Source organism: Centropristis striata, chromosome 7 (genome assembly GCF_030273125.1).
Source record: "Centropristis striata isolate RG_2023a ecotype Rhode Island chromosome 7, C.striata_1.0, whole genome shotgun sequence".
NCBI lineage: Eukaryota > Metazoa > Chordata > Actinopteri > Perciformes > Serranidae > Centropristis > Centropristis striata.
In genome coordinates this window covers 12362564-12383086 of record NC_081523.1, presented here as the reverse complement: position 1 = coordinate 12383086, position 20523 = coordinate 12362564, and the positions used below count along the sequence as shown (strand labels likewise).

At 36.8% G+C, this 20523-nt stretch overlaps 3 protein-coding genes across 3 annotated transcripts; all 3 read right to left on the bottom strand.

Annotated features, from left to right (window-relative positions):
- Positions 1-888: 888 nt before the first annotated feature.
- On the bottom strand, positions 889-3995 carry LOC131974311 (arrestin domain-containing protein 3-like). Its single transcript, XM_059336569.1, has 6 exons — positions 3730-3995; positions 2492-2581; positions 2143-2293; positions 1579-1675; positions 1239-1495; positions 889-1146 (listed from the first exon to the last, which is right to left on the bottom strand). Exons 1-6 carry the CDS (start codon positions 3993-3995, stop codon positions 889-891), a joined length of 1119 nt encoding a protein of 372 aa, XP_059192552.1.
- Positions 3996-4656: 661 nt separating this feature from the next.
- Positions 4657-8803, bottom strand: LOC131974314 (arrestin domain-containing protein 3-like). Its single transcript, XM_059336573.1, has 6 exons — positions 8515-8803; positions 8075-8128; positions 7368-7518; positions 7170-7266; positions 5545-5801; positions 4657-5456 (listed from the first exon to the last, which is right to left on the bottom strand). The coding sequence occupies exons 1-6, from the start codon at positions 8772-8774 to the stop codon at positions 5307-5309; spliced, it is 969 nt and encodes a 322-aa protein (XP_059192556.1). The 5' UTR covers positions 8775-8803; the 3' UTR covers positions 4657-5306.
- Positions 8804-15157: 6354 nt separating this feature from the next.
- On the bottom strand, positions 15158-19876 carry LOC131974313 (arrestin domain-containing protein 3-like). Its single transcript, XM_059336571.1, has 6 exons — positions 19404-19876; positions 19251-19320; positions 18868-19015; positions 17364-17466; positions 16998-17263; positions 15158-15676 (listed from the first exon to the last, which is right to left on the bottom strand). Exons 1-6 carry the CDS (start codon positions 19660-19662, stop codon positions 15578-15580), a joined length of 945 nt encoding a protein of 314 aa, XP_059192554.1. The 5' UTR covers positions 19663-19876; the 3' UTR covers positions 15158-15577.
- Positions 19877-20523: the final 647 nt, after the last annotated feature.

The window sequence follows — 20523 nt, the reverse complement described above, 5'->3', positions numbered from 1 at the left end:
AATGTCTTGAAATATATATATATACATACATACATACATACATACATACATACTTACATACATACAAATTAGACCAGGGAGTCACACGCAGGTTGGTAAACTGTGACCCCTGCTGCCTGGGTTTGTGCTGGCTGATTTCAAGTTACTGCAGCTTCTAACTAAAACTTTAGCTTTTGTGGTCAGAGAGAGAGAGAGAGAGAGAGAGAGAGAGAGGCATGGTGGATACATCAAGCTGAATGTCAGATTTCCATCCAGTTTTCTTACATATCCATATTTGCTCTTTTTATCTTGTTGCAGCCTCTTCTTCTGCAGTGGTATACTATAATATTCATTAGGCCTAATGGTGCCACTACTGCTTACCTCATTGAACCAACTTATTGAATGGTATTTGGGGTGTCATTTGTTTTTCTCTTTCTCGTTGATGGAGTCTTAATTAATTAACTTTAGTTACTCAAAGGTCAGCACATCAGTTCATTAGTTTATTGACAATGCTGCATACCACAAAAAATAGGCAAATTGTAGACTTCAAATCATAATCAAATGTTCAAAATGATATAGGCTACAGTGGTCATTTAGTACATATGGTACATGATACATTAAAAAGATTACTGAAGAACTTCTTAGTATGGCACATACACGACTGACATGATTAGCTATGAAATACTGCACTTTATCCTGACAGGTTAGAAAAAAAATACTGAAACTCCTGCAGTTTATAGATCCAGATCCAACATGTGACATAAAGCACTGAAGTCAGAGAGAGAGAGAGAGAGAGAGAGAGAGAGATAGAGAGAGAGAACGAGAGAACGAGAGGTCCCCAGTACAGAGAAGCCAGAGTTATAAGAAAGAGGGAGAGACAACTTTATTTTCACATTCTTGTCACTAATACTACTTCTTGCCAAAGTCTGTCAGAGAAGGATACATTCCATATGCTCCGTAGGGAGGTGGAACATCAAAAGCTTGGGGTGCTGTTGGTGGCTGTGGTGGTGCAATGCCCCAGGCTGGAGGGTTGGTGCTCCCAAATGGTTCAAATCCAAAGTCAGAGGCAGCAGGTGGAGGTGCCGTGGCAGAAACCTGAGAGGCCGGCAGGATGACGATGGGAAATTTGATCTCTGGGTCAGAAGCATATTTAACATCCAGGTAGACCTGTGGAAAATATGATGTTGATGTCAAACTTTTTGTACAGAGTCACATAATAAGCACAAACTTCTCTGTTGCCGCATACTGCAGATGCTTACCCTGAGTCTGTACTCTGCTGTGATGATACCGCAGTTGAGGATGGAGGGCTCCAGATCATGAGGGATCTGGAGGATTCTCGTGACATTTTGGGAAGCAGAAGGAGGGATTGGCTCTCCCACCTCTTTAAAGATGTCATTAGTATTGAGTCTTCTCTTCCCTTCAGCAAAGAAGCTGTGTTTGCTGTACACACAGTACTTTGGCTTGATCTCACGAGACGACTTGTTCTGAATGTACGCCGTAACCTTTAATCCCTCACCTGAAAAAAAAACAGACAAGAAATGTCAAAACAGCTGCTGACATGAGACAAACAAGTGTTATTGTTACTTTTAGGGCTCTGACCTTGGAAGAAACCTGCTTTTTCAAGATTCACATCCATGGATACAGTTCCTGAGGTGAAAACATTCATTTTCTTATCCTTGGTTTCATGCTGCGGTGTCTGAAAGAAGACCAGATTAATCAATGCAATACACTTAAAAAATTACTTTTATTCTATTTGCATTCAGAAGGCAGCAACATAAGCTGCTAACCATTGGATCATATCTTTATCAAGAACACACACACACACACACACATGCTTGGCTTATGTAGTGGTGGTTTTCTGAATGCAAATACTAAGTCAAATACACATAATTTTGTTTTCAGACACAGTTAATAAAGTTTTGAGAAGATATATACTTTATCTGTCACTAACAAATCACATTGTCACAATCATGTCATGGAAAGAGGTCATAAAAAATATTTTATTCCAACTTTATGGCCGACTGTGTATATCCTGGAGGCAGTCGGAGTTCAAGCTCATAGTTCAATACACTTCCTTTCAGCTACAGAAGGGGCAGGATTTACATCATTCACTGCATGTAGATTTATGTCTGTGTTGGTATGAAGATATAACTCAGAACAAACCATTAGTGTACGGTCACTGTTCAGGTCTGGCTTTGCCACAAAGTTGATCTTAGTTGAATCTTTCGTGTTCATTCTCATTGATCGGCTCAGCTGGGCTTCCAGCAGGTACACAATTTTACCATAATGGTCTTTGAAGGAGGACGGAATATTCCTGAAGAGCAGACAAACATGAGAACATGAGAAGTTCAATCTCAGTTTCTATGCATTGCACTTTTAAGCAGTCAAATGAATCAAGACTCTGAGATCATTCTATTAAGATGTTTGCAGAAGGTAATATACATTGCACTGCATTTTGTTGTCTGGGGACTATCCATCTCATTATGTATCTATTAAAAGAATGATAACTTACTGGTGAGGGATCTGAAAGGTGAATGGGTACACATGGCATCCTGGGGCAACAACACTGCAGTCTGGAAAGCAAAAGAATAATGTGTTGACTCTTTTGTTTATTTCACAACTCTTACAGGTTTGAACTCGCCCTTTGGATGAGGGGGCTGAGACAGAACTGTGAAAATACGTACATCTTTGTCCATTTTGGCTGTCATCTCCTGAAGAAAAATCAGAAAAACTAATGAAAAGCAATTAACATACGCATGTCACATGAGCTATAAAATATTTGCTCTAAACTCTAAAAACTGTCAGTAAATAGTCAAAAACATCCAGCACAGTTTCTGTAGTTCAGTTAACAATCACATTAGACACATAAAAAGCAACAACATTTTTTTTTGGCACATGAATTACTTAAACTAAGCCAATCAGTTATTACAACACTTGGTGATCATTCAACTAATCAATTTTCTAACAAATTCAGCTCTTATCATGTACAACATTTGTTTTTTAACTTTAAATAATAGCAGGCTAAATGCTATATTAAGCTAAACTTTTTATGTTATTATTTAAGGGAGGTTTAAGTTGAGCTTTGGATGTTTGCATGTAACATTAATGTTAGCAAGCAGTCTTTTTTATTTATTTATTCATCCACAAGGCGGGACAAAAACCATCCTCAGTATGTCCATTATGCCAACTACCATACCATGGCCCGTTATTGTAGTTTGCCCCACTGAAATGATTTCACTACTGTTTTCTTGCATTTTACAGTTTAATGTACAGTATAATATAATATGTACTATATTTAATTAAGTATGCTAAACATACTGTAGTTAGTTTTATGGTAATTTTACCGTGGTATGCAACATATCAACTAAGCAATAAGTAATAGTCCTTGACGTAGAGGTTAGGAATCAAGCTTGAAACCGAAGGGTTGTCAGTTCAAGGAAGGTCACTTGTGTGTGTAAAAAAAAAAATGGGTTAAATGCAGAGATTGAATTTCCCCATTGTGGGATTAATAAAGTAATTAATCTAAAAAATCTTTCGACCTTTTGACCATACCATTTTATGGTGGTAATGTTGTACAATAGTGAAACACTTTAAGGTGCTTAAAGTTGATTAGTTTTGAATGTAATTTTGCACCCATATCACCAACCATTACTTCTGGCCACCTTTTCCATGTTACAATAGATGATTTGTTTCTTGTATTAACATTTACTGTTTACATGTCAGGATCTCTTTAATGGTAAATTTACACACTTACCTCTGCGATCTTTGTCCTGAATAAAGAAATGTTTGACGCTGAAGTACTTCTCCTTGGAGTGGTAAACAACAGTAGTTTTACCGTGGTTCTCTGTCCACTGGACTTCTGCTTTCCCCTTGAATTTAATTGACAGGGAGTCTATCTGGCAGTCTTTGGCCACTTCCAGCGTGACATTACCTGAAACATAGTCTCCATTAGTAAAAGTGTTGTCCTTATTAACAGGGTTATAGGTGACTTTCAGGCTCTTTACGGTGGTAGACATGACTTGTGGTTTTCACAGTAACTCCTCAATGAAACGCGAAGCAAGATGCCATATAACAGAGAAGATAAAAAAACAACCTTTGACCACAGTGGGTGGGTTCAGCTCTGAGGAGGAACCTGAGATAACCTGGGATAGTTCCCCTTCCACTCATTTATATTATACTTATTATCCCGAATAGAACAAGAACTACATCAAAAATGACAATAATTCAAACAATACTTCTCTGATGCTGTGTCTACAAAGCTTCCTTATGGCTGTTGGTGTTTTAAATGACAACAGAATAATTATTTTACCTTATTATCTTTCATGCAGAGTGAGAGATTAGCCACTGGGATATTTGACCATGTAAAGTCATAAAATGCCTTCACTGTTTCATGACTGCTTTTATATAAGAACACATTATGAAGATTTATATGAACCTTTATCATGCATTATATAAAGGTATAAGATATGTTGTATCATCAGCTTTGTTGTTGTTGGTATAGAGGAAGAGACTCTTTGTTCTTTGTAGCTTGTTTTTTCTAAGAGTATGTCCTTCTCATTTTAATTAATTATCTTTTCATATTTAAGATCCTATTTTTCAGATTTTCTTTCTTTTGACTACCATGGTGGCCAAAAAGTAAAATTCCTTATTTAGAAAGTATTGGTCATGAAATTTCTTCTCCAGTATTTTTATTGGGTTTTACAAGGACTGACAATGTACATATTACAATGGCAGCACTCTATGGAATAAAGAGTAACAACATAGGATAATGTCCATCTATAACAGAACACAAGAATAGAAAAAAAGGATAGAATTCAAATAACAAACAAATAATTGACTAGATAACACATTAAATAAATAAAAAATCTAAATTATACAAAAATACAGAAAGAAAGAAAGAAAAATAAGCATATAAGGCATAATCAAAGCAAAAACTATGGCAACAACAGTGATCCAAAATGATTGTGATACACCATTAATAGGACATTTTTTAGTCATTATGTGGTTGTGTAGCTTTAACTCTAAAATGAACATGGAAGAAATGAAAGTTACATTTTTTTCTATGTGGTACTCTGGTCTCTGTAATAAGAGACTTTATGTATTTATTGTTCTATTGTTTATTTAAAAGAAGGAACAGATAGAAGCACAGTTGTATTCTTTATGACATCATTTACAATATTTCAGTATCACCAGTATAGAGGGAAGTCATTTACTGGCAATGAAATCATGCCAGTGATACAGGAGTTGAAGAACTCCCTTCATAATCACATTCATTTTTGTGTTCATATTTTTTGAACAGTCAAGTCTTCACAGTGTCAGCATTCTTGCTAGTTGCCTGGATAGTAAGGGTTAGTGAAGCCGGAGAAGCTAGGAGAAGCAGGCGGATGCTCCCCTTCAATAGGTTCCTGTAAAGCTGGCAGGATGACGATGGGGAACTTGATAGTGGGGTCTAAAGCATACTTGACATCCAGAGAGACCTGTGGAGGACAAATGGTCAGGATTTATCGTAACAATCATACGGACATAAAGACCTACAGACATGTTTCTGAGAATAGAGATACACACCCTGAGCCTGTACTCCACTTTGATGATGTTGCAGTTTAGGATGGAGGCACACGTGTCGGGAGGGATGGTGATGATCCTGGTGACAGTCTGACCTGCAGAAGGTGGGATAACGTCACCCACCTCTTTCAGGATCTCTTTGGTTTTGACTTTCCTCTTCTTCTTTGCAAAGTAACTGTGCTTCAGATACAGACAGTATTTGGGCCTAATGTCACGAGAGGATCTGTTCTGGATGGAAGCCACAACCTTGATGCCTTCCCCTGCGAAACAGAACAAAAACACAATGCTTGTTGCTGTAATACGCATTCTCTTAAATAGAAGTGTCACTCACCTATACATCTGTCTATAAAAGCAAGAAGCGTGTGTGTGTGTGTGTGTGTGTGTGTGTGTGTGTGTGTGTCTAGGGCATATCTCACTGACCGTTAGTCAGACTGACCTAAGATTTTGTATGTGGCTTGCACATGGCTCGAAGGTGTGCATCCTCGATTTTGAAGATTTTTGAATTAATTTTTCAAAATATCACTAGGGGAGCTCAGCCCCATTGTGTGATAGGCCTACACCTGGTCAGTAACCCAATTCACTCTGGATTTCCATGCCTGACTCATCTCATCTAAGTCTATTTAGCCTATCTATTTTTCGGTTTTAAAGTGCGCTACAAGGTTCGATTTTCCAATAATTTGAATAGTTTCCAGCAAATATCAATGTTCAATGTGTATGTGCTGGATGGGTGTGCCTACCTTATGAAACTTAAGTGTTTTATGGAGTTGCAGACGTTGTAGTGGTCTGCATGTAATGTGCAAATTCTGTTATTCGCAATTAGCATGCTAAGCGAAGATTTAGCTTTATTTACTTCTTATGTTGCATCACTATGTAATTCAGGTATGACATTCATGTTGCTTAGCGTAATGCCCATAATCATTTGATATGAGATACTTACATGCAATATAGTATATCAGCCAATTGGGTTCATGTTAATGTACTTTTAGTGCAGCATACTGCGTAATGTGCTATCTCACGAATAGCATGCTAAAGAATACATACTTCCTATGGGCACTGCACTAGTGAGTGTTAAACACCAGTAATTTAATTCTGCATATAGAATTTTTACATTACAAAAATGAAGCTGCATAAGGTGCAGACATGTGATAAATTAAAGAATAGATTATTAATTGTCCAGTCACATAGAGATTTGCCTTTGACTTTGGAAAAATACACTTATTAGCAATAAATAAGAATAACTTCAAGCAGAAAAAAAATGTCTGCCTGGTCACAAACTTTCGTTAGATTCTTAAATCTCATTCCCAGATCGTCACATAGGTTGGAGTACCATGACGGTACTTCAGTATTCACTGATATCTTTCTCCAGAATCTCATACTGCACCTTTAAGATGAATTTCTAGCAATTATTTTATTTTTAAGGAACAATCTCCAACCTATAGGGAACATACGTGACCATTGCTACATGTGTTGTCTTATCTTTCGACCATAAAAAAGTTGCATGAGCATACAGACTTTGAGCTACACATATGCGACATTATATTGTTGCGTGTGTGAAGAGTTTTTACAGCAACCCACATGGAGTGAATAAATAGTTTGATTATTTTAGCTCAAACATTGTCTGAGGTTACCTTGGTAGAAGCCTGTTCGCTGAATATTCACATCCATGCCAACTGTCCCCGACGAAAAGACGTTCATTTTTTTATCAAGGATACTTTGCTGCGGAGTCTGACAGGAAATGACAAATTAGACAGAGACAGTGTTACTTCTCATCACTGCAGCAGTCAAAGAAACACACTGAACAAGCATTTGTGAGGATGTGTTGTTACCCTCAGCAGTGGATCACTGTTGAGGTCTGCTTTGTGGGTGAGAGTAAATATGGCCTTAGCTTTGGTGGCTACTCTCATCGACCTGCTCAAAACGGCCTCCAATGAGTAGCGGATCTTTCCACATTGGCGTTGGAAGGACGATGGTAGGTTTCTGCAAGACAAGAGAACACTATGTACAAAGTGCCAGTAATACTCCTACAGTATAGAACTATTTAGATTAACCAGAATCAGAAATATTTTGTTGACCTCTTGGGGGAAATTGCTTTGCTACAGTTTAAAATAACATTTTTAAAAGTTAAGAATAGAATAGAAAGTAATTATGTATATAAAATAAAGGTTGAAAAAAAGCACGCCACACTAACAACAATATAAAATACAAATGCCTTAAGTAAATATATGTACAAATAGAAATATAGAATACATTCGAAGTGAATAGAGATATGTACAAATATGTGTAACAACAGTGTGACAAACTGAATTATTGCACATGATTCTTATAGAAAGTCAGCATTGTAAAGATAATTATGAAAAATAAAGTTATGAAGTTATTATCTAAGGTTAATACTCATAAAGACTCAAGATGGACTACATTATTCATGTTAAGTGGAATTTAAACTTCCATGTGTTCATGTGTAAAAAAACAACAACATATTGAAACGGTTGCTTAGGCAAATAGATAGATAAATAAATAAATAGAGAAAACTCACCCTGCAGGGATGTGAAAGGTGAATGGGTAGACATGGGAGCCCTTTTCAACATTACTACCTGAAAGGCAAAAAAAAGTTTATTGTTTAATTATAGCAAAGTTCAATAATCAAAGAATACATTTCTAACTCTCAGACTGCTCTTGTCCCTATGGATGTCCACTATGAATAGCCAAAGTTATTGCGGCTATTATTCTGGATTAGAACAATTTTACCCTTTTAATCCCAAAATACAGCTTCTTTTTTTTTTCAAACTGAGTGAAGGCGTAGTGTTGTAAATTGGAATAATAATACAAAGATCAAGATAATAATCAGATAATAAGATACATCACATGGGAAATTAACAAATGCAACATATGTTTTTTTAGAGTCAGCCACACAAAATAAAAAATACAATGGATAAAAGTGATTGTTCTAAATTAAATGACATAAATATATATCACTTACCCTCGCCGTCCTGAATGATGTCTTGCTTGATACTGAAGTACTTGTCTTTGCTATAGTACGTAACGGATACCTTTCCGTAATATTCAGTCCATTTGACTTCTGCTTTTCCCTTCAGCTTCACACAGAGTGCCTTTATTTTGCATTTTGATGACAGTTCTAATGAAATTTGTCCTGTGATAAACTCACCACTGGTGAAGAAATCCCTTCCGTTCATGGGATTATATCCCACTGAAAGGCTCTTAACACTATCTGCCATGTTGAACTGTGCAAACACTTAGTGCCAGGTGAGACAGAGCTTTATATGCTGTGAGGTGGTCTCCGAAGGCACCTGCACACACTCTGGTTTGTTAATAATTAAACCACATTACTTCAATAAAACCCTTGTTAGTGATTAGAGCTTTATTTGTAGATGCTAAACAAAGAATGAATGACTTTGAGAATATGTGACTTTTTGGTGTTAGTAGAATATAATTTGCATATTTCTTACATAGATCAATGCATTTGTTAAACCAAAACACCATTTAATTAATGAGGTTATTCTTACTGTGTGTAAGTGTTGACAGCTGCTGGCTCCTCCTTCTGTGAGCGGTACCTGTAAACGCATCATAAACAGGAATCATGTGAGCTAAATACACTGCTGGAAATAATGACGACATGGAATCGAGGCAAAGTGCATCAGTGCACATTTGGTGTGTCTAAAGCTGTACATAATGTACAAAAATCTATATTTTATTTAAAGAGATGTCTGTAAGAATTACAAAATCATCCTTAACCCATAAGAACCCAGACCCAGTAATCCTTTAAGGAAAATTATGGGGGATATTCCAATATAGACCAAGTGGACCACATAGAACACATTTATGATGTTTAAAAAAAAAATACTACCCCCTAAATGTCACAGATCTGTGATGTATACACGTTACATTGGGCGTTTATTGTATTTATGTTTATGATATTTATTTTAAAATAAAACAGAAACACAAATTTGGCTTTTTCTTTGCATCTCCACGTTTATCAAAATTGTGACATTAATAGTGCTGTTTAACAATAAATTAGTTTTCAGATTTGTTTTTAAGTAACAAAATGAGAATAAATCAATAATACATTTTTAAAAAATAACCATTTGCCTTTTTGTTTGCATCTCCATAACATATATCAAAATTGTGACTTTAATTTGTTCAGTTCCCTATTTACGGATTAGAATTGTTAAATGGGTTTATTCTTAGCCTCGTAACAAAAAATATAATTTTTGAAATTAGCTGTGTCACTTAGGGATTTAATGAGTCAAGGGGAAGCATAAAGCTGAATATAGGAGATTATAGGAGATTTAATGTGTTTGTTACACAGGTGTCACCATTGGTTCTTATGGGTTAAAAGTTATTCTGGTAAGAATATTACTAGATTAAGTAAAGTTTTATTTAAGTATAATAAGTAAATACTTGCTTAAACATACTTAAATAAGTATGATTAAATAACCACAACCATGTCAGTGTATTGACTAAAACCTGATTTTAAAAAATGCTCTTCTTCTTTTCTCTTCTTCTCTTCTTCAACGTATAGCACTCCTGTAGCGATGACAGTTTGCTCTTAAAGTTATGTACTTACTTGATTCCTGTGGTCTAAGTCTAGTACCCTCAGGTTGAATGCACTTATTGTAAGTCACTTTGGACAAAAGCGTCAGCTAAATTACATGTAATGTAATGTAATTTTTTTATAGCTTATATTACAGTTGAATATATTACCGCTTATCTTATCAAAAAATTCTTTACTGTGAAAGTTTCTTGCATGGCTCATTATATTTATTAGCTTATTGTAACAGTGAATAAGAGTTTGTGCACATTGTAGTATTTAGTTGTCTTAACATATCAATGTATGCTAGAGAAAGGGTGATTTGAAGTGCTGTGTGTGTTTGTGTGAGAGTCACGAACGCATTACACACTAATAAGACACTTAGAGAGATAAGCTGATTTTGGAGGTCAAAGGTCAAGGTCACTGTAAACTTACAAAACTAATTTTTGGCACAAACTTAAAACCACTAATTATGACAAGTTTAGCACAAATGTTGAATGGGATAAAATTGAAAAGTGATGACATTTTGAAAAAAGGTCAACTTCACTGTACCATCACAATAGTCTGGCAAATATTCATTTATTTTACATGGCTCTAAAGTCAAACCTGACTGGTCTACAGAGACATACAATCTGAAGGAAGTCATTCTAGTTGTATACCTACAGTATAACTGTTTTTATGATTCTGTGTACTCCTGCATTCTGACCAGACAAATTTTCCTATCTGGGATATTAAAATTCACCTTGTCCTAGTCTACCGGTAACAGCCTGGTGATATCAGACCATTGCCGTACCTTGTACAACCAATATGATTTAATAACTTGATTATCTTTGACAGTGATGTGCTTGGCACCTGTTATTTGCTGGGGTGGAACTCATCATATCGTCACACTGTTAAAATAATCGGCTATGTCATTTTTTGTCAAAATTTATTTAGTTTAAATTTCGCCGACATCCTCAGTTGATCAGATCATGTGATTTTACCCCTTTAAGATAATGGCCTATGTCAAGTGTGTGACTTAAGCTGATTTATTATGCCTAAGTCAAAATAAAATGTGACTTATGCAATTTTTTAAACATGACTTTGTGACTTAAGCAAGATATTCTAACACTATTTTGAAGGTGTCTACATAAGAGTGACATGAGCGTGTCATAAACATGACATGGGATGTGTCATGAACATTAATGACACTTTGAAGTAACATTAATGCTCATGATACTTGTCATGTCATGTTTCTGACAGGCTTGTGTGACTCTTATGTAGACACCTTCAAAATAAAGTGTTACCATAGCTTGCTTAAGTCACAAAGGCATGTTCAAAAAAATGCTCAAGTCATTTATTTCTCTTAAATTACATAATTTACACAGTGTTATTACTATAGCCAATAGCCATCCTTTGTTGTTTGTGTTTCCTGCAAAACTTGAAAAAATAGGTTAGGCGATTATTTTAACAGGGTGACGATATGTAACATCCAGGAACAGCTGTGTGATACGCTGATGCCCATAAAGTTTGAATAATCTTGTTTTCAGACACAATCCTCTGTGTAATTGTGGTTTAATTTCCATTGTGTTATGTTTGGAAGAGATTGATTACGAAATTTTAGAGAAGATATACACTCATTTCATGGAAAGAGGTAAAAAATATATATACATTTTATTCCAACTTTATGGGTGACAGTGTATATGTGTGGTAGTGATAAGTACTTCTCATCACGCATTTGAAAATTTGGAGGCATTCAGTAAAAAAAAAAAAAAAAATAGGGGAAAAAGGTATGTTGCAAGCCTCCAAATGTAGAAGCTCCTCACACTGTAACCCTGCACGTTGCTGTCATCTATAGGAAAGCAGATTCACTGCACCATATTTGCAACAGAGGTGCAGAAGAGCAAGATCAATGTTTTAAAAGTCTGATAACAATTGGACATGAAGAGATTCATACAAAAAAAAAACATTCTGACACAAAACATACTCACATAATTTGTTTTAATTCCAATTCATCTAAACATGCTTATCTTATTGCACTAGTATGACAATGTTGAAGAATACATGACAATGTATTATGACACTTGACAAAAAAGTTGTGACACGTTCGCTTAAAATAATGGTACTTCAGACTGACAGAGACCAGCCTTTCAGACACACAGTGAGTAGTCAAAGCAACTGCAGTTGTAAAACAGGAAGTGTGTACATACAGATATATTTGCAGCATAAAGTTATTGACACCTGGTAAATTGTACAAAACAAGAGGCACTTGAGGTTCAAGCCCACGAACAGCTAAAGCTATTCCCTACGCTAACCATTTCACCTAACTAAACATAATCTGTCAGATATAAGAAATGTAAAGAATGAGCTATGCATGCCTCAAGCTTGTTTTGGCATCAGCTTTTTATGAAGGCAACCTTGTCAAGGGGTAGTGTGTTAAATATTTCTGGCTTTATGTTCAGAGCTGCCCCTAATGCACATTCTTCTGTTCAGTGGGCCGGGGAGCATGACCGCAATATATCACTGACTGGAATGCAGTTTGGAGGTCGGCTCAGACTTCTTCTAAATACATGAGATTCAAGATTTACAATATAAGATTTTGAATAGGGCATATATAGCCCCCATGTATTAGATTCAGGCGACAATCTCCGTGTCTGAACATGGAGGCCAACCAGGAAGTGCCTTAAGCCTGCAATCTACCGAAAATTCCAGCAGGGGGTGCTAAGTTTGGCTGCAAAAAAAATCTGCCCATTCATTTCAGTGCAAAATTTGAAAACTTCTGACTTGATTTATTACCTCAGAAATCAATCGCTAGTAAAACATCATCTTCAAGACAATTTGATGTCAATAGTTCTAATATTGGCCCCATTTAGAAGAAAATAGAAGATAAAGAATCGTATGATTTGGGGCGTGGCTACAGGTCACTGACAAGGCGAGCCGTCACCAGGAGAGAAGCAGAGCAATACGTATCCACGGCAACGTGTCAATAAAGTTATATAGATATAAAAGAGGACGTTTACCGATTTGGTCTCATAACTTTGACCATTTCACACTGTATTTTCACTTAATGACAGTTTATTTGAACGTTTTGTTCAGTAAAAATGGCTTGTTCAGTGTTTGGTTGGACTAACAGACACTCCAAGGAGTCGCTGCTCAGTTTTCTGAGGTAAGAAAGATACATTTTGCTTTTGTTTTTTTGCTAGCCAAAACTAACAACCCAGTTAATGCTCCAATTAATGCTAACATGAATTAGCAGCGGCTTCTCTCAGTCGGGTTGCCGGTGTAGAGAGGCTGTAGTCAGTGTCGTCAGATCCCTCGCGCTCCGCCACAGTCCAATTATGGTCTGCTCCGCGTATCGGAAACAAGATGGCGACGCAAGATGGCGACGAGTATAACGTTGAACTCGAGGCTTCCAATGGGCAGTCCACAAACTAATGGGTGAGGTCACGGTGACTATGTCCATTATTTATATACAGTCTATGATTAGATTATCTAAAATGGATGATGATTGTAAGATTTATGATGGCATGTCAAATCCCTAATATTGTTATTCTTTTTAATGTTAATTTTCTCATAATTTTTTTAACTTGTAATTATATATACAGTGCTTAATTTATTTTAGACCACCTGTCATAAAAAACGAGAAAACAAATATTTTAGAAATCTTTCCAAAGCTTGTTTTAATCTAAAACATTATTGTTATTTTGTTGGCAAATAACGAATTGAATTCACCTTTTCAGACCCAAAATTGAGCCAGCTCACTGGATCAGAAATTAATCAAGCATAACATTCAATCACTAAAACTATTTTTTCTGTTCAGGAATACAAGTAAATAACTATAATTTGACATCTTAATCAAGAAATAATAATGTACTTTACTATTTTTACAGTTTGTTTGTAAAACAGTAAATTTGTAAATTCCTGGATAACAAAAATAATTATATTTTTGCATTAAAAATATCATGTTCGTTAAAGAGCTTCTACATATTGGTGTATTAACCATTACAGAAACCATTGGTAATTACTAATGTTGTTGATTTGGGACAGCCGTGGCACAAACCGGTGGTCTAATACTTAATACAATTTTCATATAATGACTGAAAACACATAATAAAAACTCTTGACGAAAAATGGAAAACAAAGAGGCTTTGCTCACCAGTTCAGTCAGGATAAAAAGCTATATTCCAACAGTGTAAATAAGTTTCATATATTAAACCAACCCAAACAAGATTAGATGATGTAAACCCACATATGCCAGCCATCTGAAGTTAGTGAATATTAACTTCCTGGCCTAGAGTGACTACCAGCTGAACTGCAGAGAGGAGACTGCTCTCTCCAGGAAATTAAGCTGATGGTGTTCGCAATGACACTTAATTAGGCTAAGAAAAAGTGAATTTAGTTTACGTGGTTCTTGCAATGTTTTCTCTGCTGAAGGGAGCCGAAAGTAATTTGGTGAATGACATTGAATCAGTCAGCCGAGCATTCAGTCTTTTGTATGGTAGGTCTTTGCCATCATCATCATCATCATCATCATTAAAGAGCACATTTACCCTCACTGTGCCCAAACTTAGAGTAAAATACTTAATTAGTAACCCTTTATCAGGCAAAGAACTATATTTGGTAGTTAGAGTCAGGTAATATTTCGAGAAAAAAGTTGCAAATTTATTAGATTACAGTGGCAAACCTACAAGAAAAAAAGTCGCAGAAAAAAGTTGCTTTTTTCCCACTTTTTTCTTGTAAATCCGCGACTTTTTTCGAGCAGATTTGCCACTTTAATCTAGTAAATTTGCAACTTTTTTCTCGAAATATTACCTGAAGTTACCAAATATAGTTCTTTGCCTGATAAAGGGTTAAGGACGTTGGGATTAAAAACAAAAATATGCATAACATAAACTTCCAATAATATATTCAAAATCTGTGCATAATATTTTTTGGAATACCTGAGACAATCCCTTTGAAGAGGCACATACTGTAACAGATTCTCCATTTAGAAAAACGGTGTCTTGCTCATAGACACTTTGATACAGAGACAAGGAGGAGCAGGAATCAAATCTCCAACCTTGTGATTCAACTACAACACCAGTACCAGTATGGCGCAAGTGGTAGCAACATTCAAACTGTTCCATATATTTCTCCCCGTGCTTAGAAATCAATCATACGCTGAAACAGATTAATGAACACTGATTGAAGGCAGTTTGATGCTACAACGCAGTTTCAACAGTTTTCACTCACAGCACTGAAATTACTGGTTTAGTGGTTAGCATTTTCCCCTCACAGAAAGAAGAAGTTTGCATGTTGTCCCCGTGTCAGCGTGGGTTCTCTCCGGGTTCTCTGGCTTCCTCCCACAGTCCAAAAGACACAAGGCAGTGACTCCAAATTGGCCGTAGGTGTGTATGAGAGCGTAAATGGTTGTCCACAGGTACAATAATCTCTCATAGTAACAAGTCAGACTGAGAAATGGCCGAATGTAGTGAAACAAAAATATCCCAACATCGTGTAGATGTTGTAGACTCACATATAAGCTGGCGGCTGAGGGTCAACAGGGGTGTCACACAGGATGATGGGAATAAGTACTGTGAGGTCAGAGGCATATTTTACGCGGAGGGTCACCTATAGGAGACACAAGAAAACAAGATACAGAATAAATACATTGATGAAGAACAGATGAAAATCCAAATCAGATATACTAACGAACTTCATTTTTAGACGTGTTTGAACCGGCCAATTTCTCCTGGTGAGAATTCCTTCAGTGTTCATTATTCAGGAGGTTTCTACCAAGAACTGAATTTTTGCATAGGTCTCCTCCTCTCGAAAACAAACAAACCCACGGATTAAAACCAGTAAAAAACAGAATAAGCCATTTTAACTTAAAAATCAGTGTTTCTCTGATGCTTTTAAACAAGTCAGCAGAGGGGCCAAAGTGCTGCTAACGTTTGCTCAGCTTATTTCTCTGATAACTTAAGATCCAGACATTCAGGGGGGTTTTACCAGGAGCCGGATTTCCACAGAGATCTCCAAAAGAAACAAATCTGCTGATTTAAACCGGCAAAATCACTGAATATAGCAGCTTAACCTGCTGCTAATGTTTGCTCTGCCTGTGTCTCTGATAACAGGGTTGTTGTTTTTTTTTACCAGGAGCTGAATTATCTGCAGAGGTCTGCTCCTCTTTAAGATCCAGACATCTAATAAATGGTATAAAAAGACACATAACCTTTTTTTCTCACTGTCCGACCTTAAATCAGAGTCAATGTTTCCTGTTTTAGGTCAGTTAGAATTACTAAAATTATTTCTTTTTGCTAAATTACAGAATAATGAGAGAGAGATCACTTATCACTTTCTTCAATCACAAGTTTATGTAAACTAAGATTGCTATGCCTTTAAACAATTTGGGAAAGCCCTGAAGATGATGTCATGGCTTTGGAAGCTTTTGATAGGTTAGTTATGGACTAATAGACAACAATTTTAAAAAATTAAAAAAATAACAATATCTAGAAAATTAATTATTCTTCATTTAGCAAATAAAAATAATTTTGATAATCCTTAATGCCCTTAAGAAGAAAAATCTAGTCTGATTTAAGGTCAGACAGTGAGAAAAATAGGTTATGTGTCTTTTTATACAGTGTATGTAAACTTCTGGCTTCAACTGTATGTGGCTTAAAACTGGAAAAAAAATACATTTATAATAGTTTCTTGCAAGCACAGCACTGACGAAAGCACAAAGGGAATTTGTTGCCACAAAACAGGTGACAGACACAGAAGATGCTCTTGGTTAAAATTACAGATTCCTCTCAGTTTGAAAATTGTTGGACGCAAAATTGTTGGGATAATGTTAGCACACAACTCAACAAAATGTATAACATCGGTGTAGTTGTTTTGTTTTTAGACATTCTAATAGTGATCAATGGTTTTCACATATTACGTTTGTACCAACCTCAATTAAGTAACTGACGTCAATGATGCTGCAGTTGGAGATGGTGAGCGGTGTAGCCGAGGGAATAGTGATCACGATCCCAGTGTGCACACCAGAGGTTTCACCACTGATGGGTTGTCCAAACACTGACACCAACTTTTTGATATACCACCTCTGGGAAACGCGGTTGTGGGTGTAGCAAACCTGTTTCTGTTGCAATGACACCGTTGGAGTAGCTGTTCGAGATGATCCATTACTAAACTCACAGATTATTTTCACAGTTTCACCTGGAGGAAGAGCAGACGTGTTTGGATGTGGTTATTTTCAGCAAAATGTTCAAACCATTGTGGTTATTTCATCATACAGATGGATGGATGGAAGCTGTACCAGGCATGAAGGCTTTTTTCTCTGTGCTGACTTTCATCGAGATAGGACCAGAGGTACACCACAGGCAGCACAGTGTCTTACCGTTGATGCCTGAGAGAGGAGCCTGCAGAAAAATGACATAATGCACGTGATGAATCTTTAAATCTGTGTATTTCTTATCTCGTTAAATAGATATTGAAGGACAAGGAAAAGCAAATCAACCTGAGCGATGCAGGTATGCACACTTCCGTTCCATACCACGCACTATACTAGTTGTGTGATAATGGATAATCAATCAAGCTGCACCATTAGAATACCACTGAGAAGTAAACTTTTTTTTTTTACAAGTCCCAATTTCATTTCCTTTGTGCACTGCATTGTGGGACCATAATGCCCCACAACATGAGGACATGTCTTGAAGAAAGGTACCTGTGTGAAAATTTGCATTTGTCTGACAGGTACTTTTTAGATTACACACCCATCATGTACAGTGAAAACCATCAATCAACAAATGACTAAAGCAGTGCAGGCGAGCTTCAATAACAGAACTGCTGCAAGTGTATTTTAGTTTAAGATACTTTGACTTATTTTGAGGCTACATTTTTGAAAGCCCCCTGATGTTAAAGGCTGTTTAGCAAGTGTGTGTTCTAAAAATGCTGTTTTTTATTCCGTGTTAAAGTTTAGTATTGTAACGTCTCCCGTCAGCATTTTGCGAAGTGGTATTAAACATGGATTAGTGTCCTATCAGCCAGTCTATTTGGAATAACAAGAGAAGGAGGTAGTGGTGAGATCCACTGTCAAGATGTTCGAGGCCATCTTGAAAAACCCAGATCATCCGATACACAAAACCTTTATGGACCAAAAAAACAGCAGTGGACGGCGCCTCTCTCCCCGTTGCAGGACAGAGAGATACAAAAGATCCTTCGCTCCTACAGCCATCAGACGGTCTCATTCTTCACAAGTTACCAGGCTAACTGAATTTCCCCTCGGGGATAAATAAAGTAATTTTGATTTGATTTTCGATTTGAGGAAGCACACTTAAAGGCCTCACACCGGAGGCCTGTTTCCTAATGCTCTGGCTTTGGCCACTCTTCTACGAAGATGTGGTAAATAAGAAAGTAAGAAAGAAAGAAAGAAGCGGCCCCACCCACAAGTTCAAGCTTGAGAAATAAGTGTCTTGCTAAAGTTTGAGAAAATCAACTTCACCGGGTATGGATCTTTTACAAGATTTGGAGGCTCTTTCTGACAAACTTTCAGGGCTCCTATGTAGTATGACTATGTGGTGTTGTAACTGATCTGAGACTGTTGTTATAAGCCTGCCGTGTGTGTCTTGTCTCTCAGGTGGCATTCTCCTCTGCCTACACGTTCCTGAATTAATGTGTTCAATTGAATTACCACACAACAAGCCAGGGGCCTAGTAGTATCCCAGTAAGGAGGAACTGTACACACCATAAAGTGTGTGATAAGAGCATGTGGGTTAATAAGGTTAAGCTCCTGTAGGTTAACATGGTCATGGATTACTTACATGCAGCTCTGGCTGGTTGGTATCAATGCGGTTGACATACTTCAACTCTACCGCAAAATCCTTGGCCATACGCCATGATCTGTGGATGCTCACTGTCAATGAGTAGTTTATCCTTCCATTAGCTCCAATGAAGGATGATGGGAAGTCCCTATATAGATACAAAGTCATAGTTTTAAAAAGGGATACTGGAGATGCTGATGCAACCTAGAAAACATACTCTTTTTTGCAGAAATATAGATGAAAAACAATCTTAAATGCTTAAGAGAACTATCTTTAAGTATGTACGTTAAGATTACATTTAAGTCGAATGCACATAAAAACAACTCATCTGAAGAAAAAAACGTAACGCAATCAACCCGGATATAGAGAGCGTTCATACACACCCCCGTGGAAACTGGCATGTAAAAGGGTACATATGGGTCCCAGGCTGAAGTCTTGTTCCCTCACCAACAGCTGCAAGCGGAAGACAAACAGATTGACATTTAACAACTAGTGACTTATTGAAATGCATCCAATCTGCCTCGGTGAGCGCATACCGTTGTTTTCTTGCAAAATGACGCTTTTCAATTTAAAGTATTCGATTTTTGCCGAGAAATGTCTTCGGTTCTTCGAGCTTCCGCTGGACCATTGGACATTAACCCCTCCTTTCAGCTCCATCGTTATTGAAGTGATCTTCGTCTCCTTTGTGATGTCGAAGGAGAGGTGTCCAGTGAGCAAGTCGCCACTGGAGACAGTATTCCTCTCGCCCAAAGCGTTAAAATTAATGTTGAAGTTCTTTATCGTCTGTTGAAACATCGTGAAATCGGGGTTTGTTTTGTTTTTTAGAGTCTTTAGATAAAATATTCTAGTTTTACAAAAGCAAAAGTTTCCCTGCAGTAAATATGCACATTAGTAGTTAATGCAAGTCGATAAGCAATCACATATTTAAGTATCAAATGGTAAAAAAAAACAACAACAACACAGCACCAAACAATCTGCTTCAGAAAAAAAAACGCGCAGGCGCAGAACATGCCCGGGACCAGCCCTCATTTATGGGCGGAGCCAGGGGCCTCCCAGTCCAGCACCAGCCGGAGGAGTGATCCAGTGACAGAAAGTGAGTGATTCATCTGTAAAATATTACGAGACCAGTCATAAAAAGTGCCCAAATGGGCCTATATCTACTGAAGTACAATACTTAAGTACACCTTTGAGGTATTTCCACTTCACTGGAGTATTTCAATGTTCTTATAGCCCACGTTACACTTCTGGTGCACTAAAATTCAGCAAAAACACCCATGGTCATTTATTTTTGGTAGGTTTAGTTAGGCTACTATACTTTGCAGATTCAGAGTGATGATAGATATAATATAAATCATCAAATGTATATAGTATAATGAAATCAAAATTAGCTTAACCAGCTGCAACATTAGAGTGATAAGCAGATTAATGCATCAATAGTTAAAAATCAATAATATACATTATTCTGAAATTCTGCATAACGAGTAGTGGAAACAAGGGAAAGGTTGTCGCAATTTGTCTTTTCAACTAACTTGCTCATTGTTAATTTTAGAGTTCTAGTAGCCTTATTTGTCTGCCTCAAATATCAGTGTTTCTGACTTCTTCAGCTACAACAACAGAAATCATTAATTGTTGTCAAATACAAATGACTGATTAACT

Excerpts from the sequence above, each read along its gene's own strand:
- LOC131974313 (XM_059336571.1), bottom strand. The coding sequence starts at position 19,662 with ATGTTTCAACAGACGATAAAGAACTTCAACATTAATTTTAACGCTTTG. Across the intron at positions 17,264-17,363 it reads GAAAAAAGCCTTCATGCCTG|GTGAAACTGTGAAAATAATC; the intron begins GTACAGCTTCCA and ends CTCTTCCTCCAG. Across the intron at positions 15,677-16,997 it reads ACGTCAGTTACTTAATTGAG|GTGACCCTCCGCGTAAAATA; the intron begins GTTGGTACAAAC and ends TGTCTCCTATAG.
- LOC131974311 (XM_059336569.1), bottom strand. The coding sequence starts at position 3,995 with ATGTCTACCACCGTAAAGAGCCTGAAAGTCACCTATAACCCTGTTAAT. Across the intron at positions 2,582-3,729 it reads GACAAAGATCGCAGAGGTAA|AGTCAACACATTATTCTTTT; the intron begins GTGTGTAAATTT and ends AATAAACAAAAG. Across the intron at positions 2,294-2,491 it reads ACCTTTCAGATCCCTCACCA|GAATATTCCGTCCTCCTTCA; the intron begins GTAAGTTATCAT and ends TCTGCTCTTCAG.
- LOC131974314 (XM_059336573.1), bottom strand. The coding sequence starts at position 8,774 with ATGGCAGATAGTGTTAAGAGCCTTTCAGTGGGATATAATCCCATGAAC. Across the intron at positions 8,129-8,514 it reads ATTCAGGACGGCGAGGGTAA|TAATGTTGAAAAGGGCTCCC; the intron begins GTGATATATATT and ends CCTTTCAGGTAG. Across the intron at positions 5,457-5,544 it reads AAGTGGAGTACAGGCTCAGG|GTCTCTCTGGATGTCAAGTA; the intron begins GTGTGTATCTCT and ends TGTCCTCCACAG.